The 12,857-nt window shown below is 40.5% G+C and overlaps 1 protein-coding gene across 1 annotated transcript in view; it reads right to left on the reverse strand.

The window, feature by feature from the left end:
* IPCEF1 (interaction protein for cytohesin exchange factors 1) overlaps positions 1–12,857 on the reverse strand; it is an 89,310-nt gene that overhangs the window by 20,618 nt on the left and 55,835 nt on the right. Inside the window, exons 5-8 of the mRNA XM_067542441.1 lie at positions 11,794–11,867; positions 10,918–10,989; positions 7,377–7,438; positions 3,830–3,912 (exon numbers count right to left, since the gene is read on the reverse strand). Of these exons, the coding sequence (XP_067398542.1) occupies positions 3,830–3,912; positions 7,377–7,438; positions 10,918–10,989; positions 11,794–11,867 (291 nt within the window). The remainder of the gene's footprint in view (positions 1–3,829; positions 3,913–7,376; positions 7,439–10,917; positions 10,990–11,793; positions 11,868–12,857) is intronic.

Genomic DNA, 12,857 nt, shown 5'->3' on the forward strand with positions numbered 1-12,857 from the left:
ATTCAGTATTTACTTAAGTTACTATAGTGGCTCCTTTGGAGTTATTGCAATCTTCCATATGCTAGTAAATCTCTATTGGAGAGACATTTTTAAAGTCAGATGTTTGAGCAAGGCACTCATAAAGATCCCACTGGAGATCAATGCACCTATAGGGCCTCTTTTACTAACATGAGACACCTTACCAGCCCTCTTGGGACCTCTGCAGTCTATTATCTCAAGGTAACTGCTGTTTGGGAGCAATAAATCCACTCATATGTGGGGAAACTTAACATACATGGACAGAAACAGTTTCGTCCCACAAGTGTCCAAAAGGACGTGTTTTAAATATTTCATTTTCACAAATACCCAGAGGCGTTACTCCACATAGTAGACTTAGGATCATTCATGGTTTGTTTTTACACTATCAAACTGATTTTGCGTTAGAGGACTAAAAGAAGCAGTTAAAACTTTACATTCAGACACCATGAACTGAACTGGCTGCCTATTGGTCTCTGGAGAGAGTTTAAGAGGCTGCTTTTGGCCTTTAAAGCCTCAAGTGGAGCAGGACCTTCCTGCCTTAGAAGCCATGGTTGAGATTTTCAAGAGAGTTTAAGTGAATTAAGGTATCTCTATGTTAAAGTTTGAAGTATAGAGCCCAGCCTGCGGAAACATAACTGCACTAGCTCTGGCCAAGTATGTACCTGCGGGTTCATGCTCAGGGTGGTGAGTGACAGCGCCGCTGGGGCTACACTGTTATTCCTAGTGCTCTGGTTCAATCAAATTTACACCTTCCAGCTCATGTGTAGACATAGGCTTCTGAAGGTAAGTCCCATTTTCAAAAGTGACATAGACACTTCGGAGCCTAAGGCTCATTGAAAGTCAAAAAGATTTAGGCTTCCATTTTGGACATTGGTTTGTGTTTCTAACATAAATGTGACTTGTAATAAAAATTAGAAAGTATGTGACTCGAGTCTGGATTCCAAACTAGAGGTGTGTCCGGAGAGCAGATTTTCATACAGTAACATCCCAAGACTGGCAAATTTCAGGGATTTATAGCACAAAAATTCTATATTGAATGCACGTGTCAAAAGCATTACTTCACATACCTTCCCAAAACCTGCTGCTCCATTTCAAGAATTACCCCGAGATGAGATATGCTGTTCATTTTGCCAGTGCCTGTGCTGCTCCAACAGCTGCCTCTGGTGATTTATGACATTTTGGCCAAGGAGGACTTTGATATGACATTCAGATCAGGTCTGCTGATATCTGAGTGTGCTCTGCTAGCTGTGCCCAGCAGCAGCCAGAAAGCTATGGGTCGGACAGAGCAGTGCCAATCGATGCAGTGCCTACTGACTAGCTCTAAAAAAAGACTGAGTTGCTTAATGGAAAATAAGCTTGTTTCCATCAGGAAGGTGACATGGGAGTGGGTAGATGAAAGCTGGGGGGGAAGAGGGTAGAAAAAGGAAAGAGGAGCTTAATAAGGAGAGAGATCAAGGAAATGTGAGTCCCCATGACGTCCATCTTGCTTGCACCCCCCTCCCACTTCCCTCTTTTGCCCTTGCTAAAATCCTAAAGCCAGCCCTGACTCCTAATGCAGTAGGTTTCACGTAGAACAGAGGAACATATGGGAAGAAGACATCCAGTGATGGCCTTTGCAGTAATGGAGTGACAAGCTGCTGGCAAGCCAGAAAGAGAGAATATTAAAAATAGGACATGATTAAACCCATCCGATGGAGAAATGCAAAGATATTCAATTAGAATCTCAATGCCCAACATGAGCGAAAGGCAGCTACCAGGTATTAGAACAACCCATTTGGTTTAGTGCTGGCCCTCTGGAGACAATGATTCATTGCAATATAAAATTCAAGATACTTTATTCATTACTAGCCTTTGACCCAGAATAAATCTTTGAGCAGTATCTCTGAGGTTCTCATGCTCTCCGCTATTTATAGCCACGAGGCCATATTTAACTTTCAATTAGTGCAGGGAGTAAAGAATCTTGAATGTTACACGGCAGTGAACAATGCGTGTTCGAAGAGTGCCAGGCAGGTTGTTTTGCAGTGTTCAACATTAGACAACTGTTTTAGGAGAGTGCAAATTAATGTATCTGACAGGCACAGGAGGGGAAATAGGTGAGTGTGTGACACACAATACTAGCTTTATAAAAGCAAATTTAGCTCTGGTGCAGGGTGCCAAACAGACATCCCTGCAGACAGATTCTCTTTCTATCCACAGAACAGTACTCACAATACAGCGTAAGCTTCACTCACTAACCAGTGTGCCTCAGCTTGTTCGGGAAGAACCACTTGTAAGGGTGAGGGGGTAGTTCAGTCTCTGACCAGTTTCGAATTTGGCTTTTTGCTCAGGAATATCAGTACGGGAACCTCTTAGTGCCAACCATGCTCCTGTGTTGTGTGATGTGGGACACCTGTCTACTCGGAACTGGAAACAAGACCAGTTTATTTCACAGGGTACTGCACTCCTTTTGACAGTAACAACTTTCCTTTATTACTGGCTGTGGGGCGGATGATGCGGATCGCACTAGTGCCCAAAACATGTGAGGCACTTTCCAAACACAAACTAAGACATGGTCCCTGCCTTAGGGTCTGTCTACACCGCAGGTAAAAACCCGCGGCTGGCCTGTGCCGGCTGACTCGGGTTCGCAGGGCTCAGGGATTGTTTAACAGCAGTGTCAACATTCAGACTCAGGCTGCAGCCTGGGGTCTGGGGCCCTCCCATTTCTCAGGGTCCTACAACCCAGGCTGATGCCCGAATGTCTATACTGCAATGAAATAGTCTCTAAGCTGGTCCTCGCGAGCAAGAGTCAGCTGGCACGGGCCAGCCGCAGGTTTTTAGTGGCGGTGTAGACAGACCCTTAAAGAGTCAAAAAAGATAAAGAGAAACAAAGAGGGTGGGCCAATGTGAGGAAACTTGCAAGGCAGGTGATAATTAACTAATGGCGGGTGCTGATTTGACTGATTTTTGTTTTATGTTCCCTTCCCCTCACCTATGAACATATATATACCTACTGTTTACTTAAATCTAGAACAGAAGCCAGACAGGAGGAAACTGGGGAATATTCTAGACAGAAGCTCTACAGGGAAATGGAAAAAGAGACAGCATAGCTTTAGTAATACTACTATTTTCCTTATTCTAATTGTTTGCCTTGTTCAGGGTTAGAAGAAAATGACACGCTGATTTTTTTTACCATTGTCACATGACATCATTCTCTCTCCATTCACTTCTCTCTCTCTCGCTCACTCACACATCACACTCCAACCCCAACAGTGAACCCCTTCTTCCATGCTAATGAGAAGCTTACTCACAAGATAAGCAGACAAAAAAAATCAATAAGTTGGGTGACTATCAGCTAGATTCTTTTCAGTATCACAGAAGAAGGAACTCTTTTGGAGGGATTTAAATAAGGGCAGGGTAGTGTCTTTATGGACCAGCCCAGGAAGAATGCTCCACATACAGTGTGAAAAATCACCACTTCCTCAAAGATACATTCCCCCCCTCCAACTTTCTTTGTAAAACTCTAACTTTTGGGTTAGGTCTTTCGTGCACATCAGTCATTTCTTTCATGTGTCTGATTATCAGAGCACAATCCTGGAGAAGGCTGATATACCAGTGTGCACTGTCACAGGGGAAGGAGGGAGGAGGAGAAGGAAAGCAGGGAGGGAGAAGGTGCTGCAAAATAATTGAATCCATGTTTCACAGGCAGATTAAATAAATGCTTATAGCCCTTATTGTAAATTATTAGTCAGAGATGCACCTACGGAAGAGGATGCAATGACATTTGTGTCAGCTGTTTAGCAACTGGAAACAAGCTAATTACTGTAATACATACCAAATGAGGCTGTGCTGTATATGGAGGGGGTGGTGTCTCTGCTGCTATTTCTGGATCTTCATGTTCACTTTCACTATAGCATTCTAGGGAAAAAGAGTAAAATGAAACAAAAAATGTAGAGAGCCATTTATTCCTTCTAGCTGCTCAGCAGTTGAAGATCATTATGTGATTATATTCAATTAGATGATGGAGTTGCCTCTGATTGCAGGGAACTGCACTCAATGATCCAGGAGGCTCTTTCCAGTCCTATATATTTTGGTCTGAAGGCCAAATCCCATTGTCTTAATGTCTCCTACAGTGGTGTCTCCTAACTGCTATTTTATGGCAACTTGATTTGAAATGTATTTTTATTCCTATTCTATCGTTATGGCAGGAGTCATCAGATGGCACTGCTATAGATCATTTTATAAATTCCTTTTCTTGGCATGTGAGCAGTGTTCAGACTGAAGACACGCTGTGTCATTGTTAGTTCTGCAATTTTGGGGAAGCTGCGGCAAGCAGTAGGGAAGTTTGTTTCCTTGCTTAGTCTCTCTATCTAGTGTCAATTCTTGGGGCAGAGTTGTTCCTTGGGTAGGAGGCATTGGTGTTTTGGCCAAGATTCCTGGAAGAGGGGGATCATCTGCATACTGTTTGTGACCATCTTCGTTCTAGGATTAATGTACAACAGATGAAATAAACAAGTTGCACTAAGAATACACTCAGACTCCACATCACTATTTTTTCCTCTGGTGGGAAAAGGGCCTGAAAGACCCCAACATCTGCTACTACTCAGCAGAGGGACAATATTAATCAAAAGAAAAATAGCAAAGGAGTTGGTGGAAGTATTCACTGCTGCTACTTGGAGTTTTTTTAAAACTAGATTAAAACAAAGAAAGCATTCACAAACATGATGTAGGTTCTGATCCAGTTATACTCCTTTACAGACAGATAAATTGAGACACAGAGCTTAAAATGACAAGGAAGATGACAAAGGAAGACAGCATGCAGTTGGTACTAAATCCTGGGGCCCTGCTATAGCCACTGGACAACACTGGACTAAATCCCTCAGCAGCCACTAGCCCTGCAGATTCAAACTCTGAACAAGTATTTATGTGAGAAAGACTTCATTCTGTTTAAATGCTTTCCTGTATCATATGTCATGTGTGACAAAGTACACACATACCCTGTACCTGTACATCTGATCTGAACTGAGCCATCGTGTGGTTAGCAAGAAGCAGTTAAGCAAAGTGTACTGACAACATCAGTGGGTGTTGGGAGACTGAAGTAATGACTGCCCCTGTGGTTTCAACTGGAACAAGCATTCTTCACTTCCTTTCCTAAGATGTTGAACAATATTATTATGTGCTACAGCAGTATGTGTTAAACAGCAGTAGCACTCATCTAGTGGAAATGCCACCTTAATATCTTTTACCTAGCTTGCAGTGTGTTTGCAAGGTTTTCGTTTATGTTCGTGAAGCGTTTTGTGGTTCTTGGATTTCATGGCACCATATAAGTGTGAAGTATTATGAATTAGCATCACCATTTGGTAACAATAAATTATCACATCTTTTAGATAAATAATTGGTTGTACATTTTCTTTTTTTTCTTTCTTTTATATATGGAAAACTATGTGTCACTTTTTGAGTTCTAATAATTTACCTGTCAGCAAAAAGTGCTGACATGAAGATTTTAAGCAAAAGAAAGATGTCACAAAGATGTTGATGGAAAGACATTCAGGAGACTTGCCAGGTTTTGTATAATTTTGCACATGTTCTCATTTTATTATTGGCAGAACTACAGGATTATTTTAGTTATTTTTTAACATAGATATCCTTTTGATTACTACAAACTTTGGCCAGATACATATTTCAAAATTAAATTTAGAATAAGGGATTCACATTTCGTGCAGTAGAAACATTTGAGAAATCTAAGGAACTATTGATTAATAAAGAAAATATTCTTGTATTCTTTCTGCAGCTTTTCTTTTATATACACTTACAAACACCAGAAAAGTAAAATCTATACCTGATTTCTGATACAGGAAATGGATTGAAAGAGGGGCTGAATGCACAGAAACCATTTCCTTCCCACCTCTCCACACCAAAAAAAGCAAGAATCCAAGCGTGGGAACCCAAGAGCTTCTTGAATAATTAATATGTGCTATATTCAGGAAAGAGTTACGGTGCTGGAAACTGTGGCATGTCCTTGGGCTACATCAGCATTTTCCTAAAATGTGGGGCGTACCCACCTAGCTAATGGGAATAAGATGGATAAGCCTTTAACACCACACATCAGGAGTACAGGGGAGGGAGTGCATGATTGTTTTCATTTTCCTGCAAACAGAAGCACGGGGTGGCAGCTTCAAAAAGTTTGGGAAATCCTGGACAATGTTAAGTTTGTTCTAATGATGAAGTCTTGGTAACTTGATCACCTGCTGCAGAGATTAGTTGGGTGGAGTTTCTCAGGACAGGAGCTCTCTCATCTGCTTGCATAGTTCCCATTAAGCTTAGTTGACTCTCCTAATTTTAATTGCATTCTTATTTTCCTAACTCTTCTCTTCCTTCAACTGTTTCTCCAAACACAACCAACATATTGTACCTTCTGAAGCTTTCCTTTTGAAGCTCCTATTTGTTTCCATAATATTGAGAGATTGCCAGTCGAATTATTGCCCTCTTTCAACCAGCCATTCTGCTGCTTGTCTAAACAGCTCAAGCAAAGCCGGACCCCTTCTCTCCTCTGGCAAAATTATCAGACTGGGTTCCCTGTTATAAGACCTAAGGTTCAATGTAGCAACACTCCCACCACTCGCCCCAAATTGCTCCGCTCTAACACTGAGTGAGGAGGTGAAGAGACACTAGGGAATGTATCCACAAATGGCAAGTTTCTGGAGAACGTTAGAGGAGCAATGAACAGAGGTTTCTGTTAAAGAGAAGGAAGGGGAAAACGCACCATATCCCAGTCAAGACAAAGGAGACAGTGAGGCATCCGGATTCTCCAGGCACTTCAAGTTATCACCACCAGTGATTTCTACTAGCACAAAGCAGCTTGTAATACCACACCACAGGGCACTGAGCAAGATCAGCAAAGTTAACACTAGCCTTGTATGAATTAGTCCTATGTATGAGCTAGGTCCCCATCCACAGAAGCAGAACAGTGCCTAAAGGGAAGAGTGTATCAGAGTCCTTTGATGCTCATAAACACAAACAGGGTGAACCATTTAGGCTGTAAACTCCTTGGGTGCAGGCACCTGTCATTTTATGTCTGTGAAGCACCATCCACACATATAGTACATGTATAATATTGTATTAATGAATAAATAATGGAAACTCTTTTAAATAATAAATTACACAGTTGTCAGACAATTTCATTGTTATGCCTTGGTTGATATGGAAATCAGCTATTTCGGGCACAACTGGCTTTTTGGTGCTAGTGAAACATGCAACAGCAGATGAGCCACTAACTACAAGTTTAAAAAGAACAGGGTTGAGATGAAATTCATTGTAGCTAAAATCTCACTGTGTAAAATCAAATGAAATAGTTCCATGCAAAAATTATGATTTGAACATACCTTCTTCATTCTTTCCATTGGATGCCTGAGGAATTACAGCTAGGCCCAGTTTATTTAGCCACCTATGTTATAAACAGAAAGCAAACACATTTTAAGGGATATTGTATTCTACCCTGTAATATCTCTGACAGTCTTCAGATACAGCGATCTTCCAATATTTTATTATCATCACCAGTGTTCTTTTCTTTCACCCTCAGTTGAAACTTCCTGTGGGATTCAGGGCTGGTCTACACTACAAAGTTAGGTTGGCTTACTTACATGGCTCGGGGCTGTGAAAAATGTCATGCCCTCTGCAACGTAATTAAGCTGACATACGCTCTGGAGCAGATACCACTGCCTCTTGGAGGGATGGATTTACTACAGCAATGGAATAACCCCTTCCGTTGCTGTAGCAAGTGTCTATACTATGGCAGTACAGCTGAAGGTGTGCCCCTGTAGTGCAGACTCTCCTTAAAGGTGCTGCTATTCCTGTTGATTTCAAAGGGAGTTGAGATGCATTCAAGCACCTCACAGGCTAAGGAAGAGTTAATAAGGCTATTTAGAAATCCCTCTATTTTTAAACTGCTTCCATACATGGCTATCTGAACTAGTGACTTAATTAATTATTTATTCTTTGCAGTTGCACAATCTTGTGCTCTGACTGGATCATGGCACACTTTGTAAGAGCAGGTCCATTAACTCAGGCTTCCAGACCAAATTCAAATTGTGTAAGTTATGTTCTGCCTTCCTAAACGCCACCTTAAACTCTCAGTTTCATATAGTATTCTTCACTTCCTGTTCTAAACTGCCTGGCAGTACGGCTGCATGCTATGAACAGCTGCTGCATTTCCCTCCCTCCCTAGATGGATTTTTCCTTAATGCGTGAAGTGACACCTGGTTATAGTCATGTATCTTTTCAGTTTACAAATCATTTGGATCCTTTGAGCTCTAAGGTGCTATAGTATGTAGGATATTATCTGCTCAAAAATTCATTCACCTTCTCTTCAGACCAATCTTCAGGACCTAAAGTTGGTGGGCCTCTGGAAACTAGCTATGTAACAATTAGATGACATAGCGTCTGATCATGCTCCCAGTAAGGTCTCTGGGAAATTCGCTAATAACTTCAGTGGATGTAAGATTGGGTCCTTAGTCCCACCTCCTCCTGGTCACTGCATGAAGTATAGATGTGCATAACAATTAAAGATTACAGGGTGTTGTTCCTATAAAAGTGGAGAAGGAATTTTGGCTCCATTTTATTAAGGATCTGGATCTTACTCAATCAAAATTAATAGAATGAATGTAAAAAGAAATCTTAGTATTTCAAACAGAAGGAATAAGTAGAAGAAAAAAAAATCCAGATTTAAAAGGTTGTCATGTAGGAGTGTAAAGTGCACTTTGGTAAATGCATGCAGCTATCTGCTATCCAGCACACATTTCCTTTTTATATTAGCATGACTACTCCAAAGAGTTCATTTTCTAGCACATGTACTAAATAAATAAAGCAAACTACTCCATGCATAAACCCGTTAGTGGTTTAATGGATGGATGTCTACAGAAGTTACAAACAAAGGTCCTGATCCAATAAACATTTATGCACATGGGTAACGTTACACACATGAATAGTCCCAGTGAGTTCAATGGGACTACTCACAAGTGTAAACAGTTTCCGGATTGGGGCCAAGAAGGCAGATAACTCTCATTCTGGTTTTATGCATGTGTGATTTTTATATATAACACATTTCCATGGAAAACATCAGTATTAATACAACACTGAGAAATTAAATTCTCATAAGTCAGCAAATTCACAAAGATTAACTCTGACCCTTGTACTTAGCCCTTTAAAATATGTCTGTATTGTGAATTATGAATTCGCTGACAAATTTTAATGCATATTATATAATACAAACTGAAATTTCTTATACAACCTTACAGAGTAAGGTACGGTACAATAGGGCATATACTGATTTAATATTGGCCTTGATTTTTAAGCCATAATAAAATGTACTTAACAAGTGCAGTTTGCAGAAAATCTTTCTTGAGGCTGGAGTGAGACACCCCTGCACAGATCTGAATCGGTCAAAGGAGACTAAATATTTCAGAATTGATTATTTGGATCTTCCAGCTGAGTTCTAAAAGCCCTACTGCTGCCCTGTGTACCTTCCTCTCGATTACCTCTCAAAGTCAACTTCTTTCTCTACAGGAGATCCTTCTGCCTAACATTCACTCTCTCCCTTTAGTCCTCAATTTACATACCCTGAGAATGTTCACTCTGTAGAAGAGAATAGATCTATGCTACAGCAAGGGAGATTTATTTCTCCATATACAGTGCTGCTCCCTGCTCTTCCTGGTTGCAAGGGGTACCTAATAATCTATAGCAATTTACACTTGGAAAAGTGTACACAAACTAATTTTCACAAACTACCCCTCCCTCAGTGAGGTCAGCATGTATCCTCACCCCAATTTCCTGATGGGAGGTAAAGAGAGGTTAGGTTATTTGCCAAAAGGTCACACAATAGATCAATGTCAGAACCAGGATTAGATCTCTGACTACCATTAGCTGCTATCTATGCCTCAAGATCACTGTGCCTCTCAACCAAGTTGCTTATTGTTATTTATTATTTCTACAGAGCCCTATATACTCTAGGTACTTTATAGATACATATAAGGAGATTCCATACCCTCAACAGCATACAATCTAGAGACAAAGAGAATATGAGCTGTATGTAAGTCAGACAATGTAGAGTGTAAAGTTGGGTCAATAATGAGTAAAAAATATTCAAACTGTTTGGTGACTTCTAAAATTAATTTTGCTTCATATCCTTATTTATTTGCTTTTCATGAACATTCAAGCACTTAAAATTTGATTCCAACAAACGTTCATAGAAAGAAAATTATGGACCTGCCACCATGATTCATTTAATCAAAAAACAAAATTCATTTCATACTGAAGCAAACATACACGTACACTGAAAATATAATTCTTTTTTTATGTTTCCCATTAATTAACCCAAAATACTGAAAGACACCTCAAAACAAACAAAATGAGGTTAGTGTTCCTAGGCCAAGCCATTTTAGAGATAGGAGCCAAAAAAGTATTCTAATTCTTCCCCCTTTTCCCCAATTAGGCAAGGACATCAGAAAACTTCAGAACTCTTTGCCTGATACTTAACCATCTTCCCAGAAAAGCTCCACCCAAGGATAAGATTTAACATGCAAAGTTTCAGGAAGATTGATTTATTTTTGTGAAATTTTGTTGGACTTATTGAAAATTGGCCTTATAATGGGGTCCTAACGTAACCCTAACTATAGAGCAAATATTGCCAGTCCAGAATATCCTAGTTAAATTGGCATGTTTTTAAACTGCCATCACTGGAACAGGATGTTTTATCTTATATTTACCTAGAAGATAACCACTGCATCATCAAAAAAATATAAAATAAAACAAGGTAGGAATACTTTGAATCACAGCTACTATTTGACAACTAAAGAACCAACATACAAAAGACAGGAATGGTTCTAAGATGGTAGGCAAGGATAGAGATGTTCAGTTGCTGTTACTTACCTATTCATTTCCTCCACATTCTCTGCTGCAAAATAAAATGTCTTGATCTGTGGTTGGCTGATCTTAATAGCACTTCAAGAAAAAAAAAACAACACACACACACACACACACGAGAAAAATTAATTTAGGTAGGAAAAACCAATGGATTGATGTGAGTAAATTATCCAAAGCATAACACTTTTGTACACTACATTCTATTAATCCAGATGAGGTTATCCATCAAGAAATGTAGTTCTTTCCTCAAAATTCTGTGCTATTTTAGTGGAATTTTATAATCAGTTGTTTTAGCAACCAGCAAACATATTTCTAGCACATTCACATCATTTTGTGGCCTCCTGATCTGGGAGGTGATGGTGAAGAGAAGGGAGTAAAAGAAGTACTTGTGAAAATAAAAGTTATAATGATATTAGCTGCTCTCTGAGAAACCAACAATGGTACATGCTTGGGAATAGGCACTAAAGTATCACAAGAAGATGTGCAAGCTAAATAAATGAGTTTCAGATTCTGGATTCTCGTATACCAAGAATCCACCTCAATTCGCCTCTGTCCTGTTGCCAGATAGGGCAGCAATACACAGGTGGCGTAGTAAAGCAAAAGGCAAAGCAGCAAAAATAATAATAATAATAATAATAAAGCAAATAAATAATCATAATAATAGTTTTCCAAGCTATGTTAACACACAAAGCCAACTGTTCTTTGCACAAAAGTTAAGCCCAGTCATGGTGAAAGTAAGAAATCCAGAAGTTCATGTTGTTCAGACAGTCTGTTCCTGGCATTCCTAACCTCCATCCCTTCTCATCGGCCTCCACCAAAAGTGTAGCTTTTGGCATGTAAAATCCTTATTCATCCACTCGCGGGGCCGAGTGACAAACTTACTGCTTTTTCTTGCATTCAGTCGCTCGGTCCACAGTGAAATTTGGCAGGTTGATGAATCCTTCAGCTTTCTCTGCCTGCAATAAAATACATCACCAGCATTAGCCTGAGATCCAGCGGGGGGGATGCTGCTGACCAAGTTTACATCAATTCCTGACATCCTTTTATTGCATGCAAACACATTTTTACTGCAAGGAGCCAACTAGAGTCTGCTTTTATGTGACTGGGTAGCGGAATCAGAAACCCTGCAGGGGTTGCCTATCTCATTGTAATAGCTACACCACTATTCCGCCTCCTGTGCAAGTGGGCAGGGTATGGGCATAGTTTTTGCTCCACAAGCCCAAGCATCAAGCAGCACAGCAGGGGATGGAATCTGTACCTAGCATAGGGTGGGGAAGATTACTCCCCCCACTGAAGCAGCTATGCATTAACCTGCAATCAGGATTTGTCACAAAGTCAGTCACACACTAGTCCACAGGGTCAGCTACAGACACAAGCTCCAAGAGTGAACGTCAGTCCTGGGTCTGAACAGCACTAAAGTAGAGGAGGGGTTAGGGGAGCGCAGGTCCCTTTGTAAGGATCAGTGCTCACATGCAGACACTGCTGTACATGAACAAAGTCATCAGCCAAACCACATGCTTAGTTTGAGGGAGGAGGGCATTGCCCCCCTCCATTCCCCAAACTGCAAGCCTTGGGCAGGTACGGAATTTGCCCCCACCCCCATGTGCAACAAAACCTGATATATGCAGCACAGGAAACCGAACTCAACCTTCAGCTCCAAAAACAGAAGCCTCTTCTTATTTGGGGTGAAGGATAACATCAATATAGGTCAGTAGGAGTAAGGACCATATCCCCTTTTCAGACATGGCCATTAGAGACAATTGCAGAGGGGTAAGCACTTGAGCTGGTTTGACGTTCAACACAACCTTGCTAAATAGACCTTGTTACAATAAAGGGCCAGATTTTCCAGGCCTTCCTTTATTCACCCACAACATTGCTAGTGCAACTTAGACATTTAACTCTCTGATTTGCAGGTATAATTAGATAATTAAGCCTTTATGGGTGGG

Source organism: Emydura macquarii, unplaced genomic scaffold, assembly GCF_026122565.2.
Source record: "Emydura macquarii macquarii isolate MOO-44397 ecotype Brisbane River unplaced genomic scaffold, CSIRO-AGI_Emac_v2 contig_705, whole genome shotgun sequence".
NCBI lineage: Eukaryota > Metazoa > Chordata > Testudines > Chelidae > Emydura > Emydura macquarii.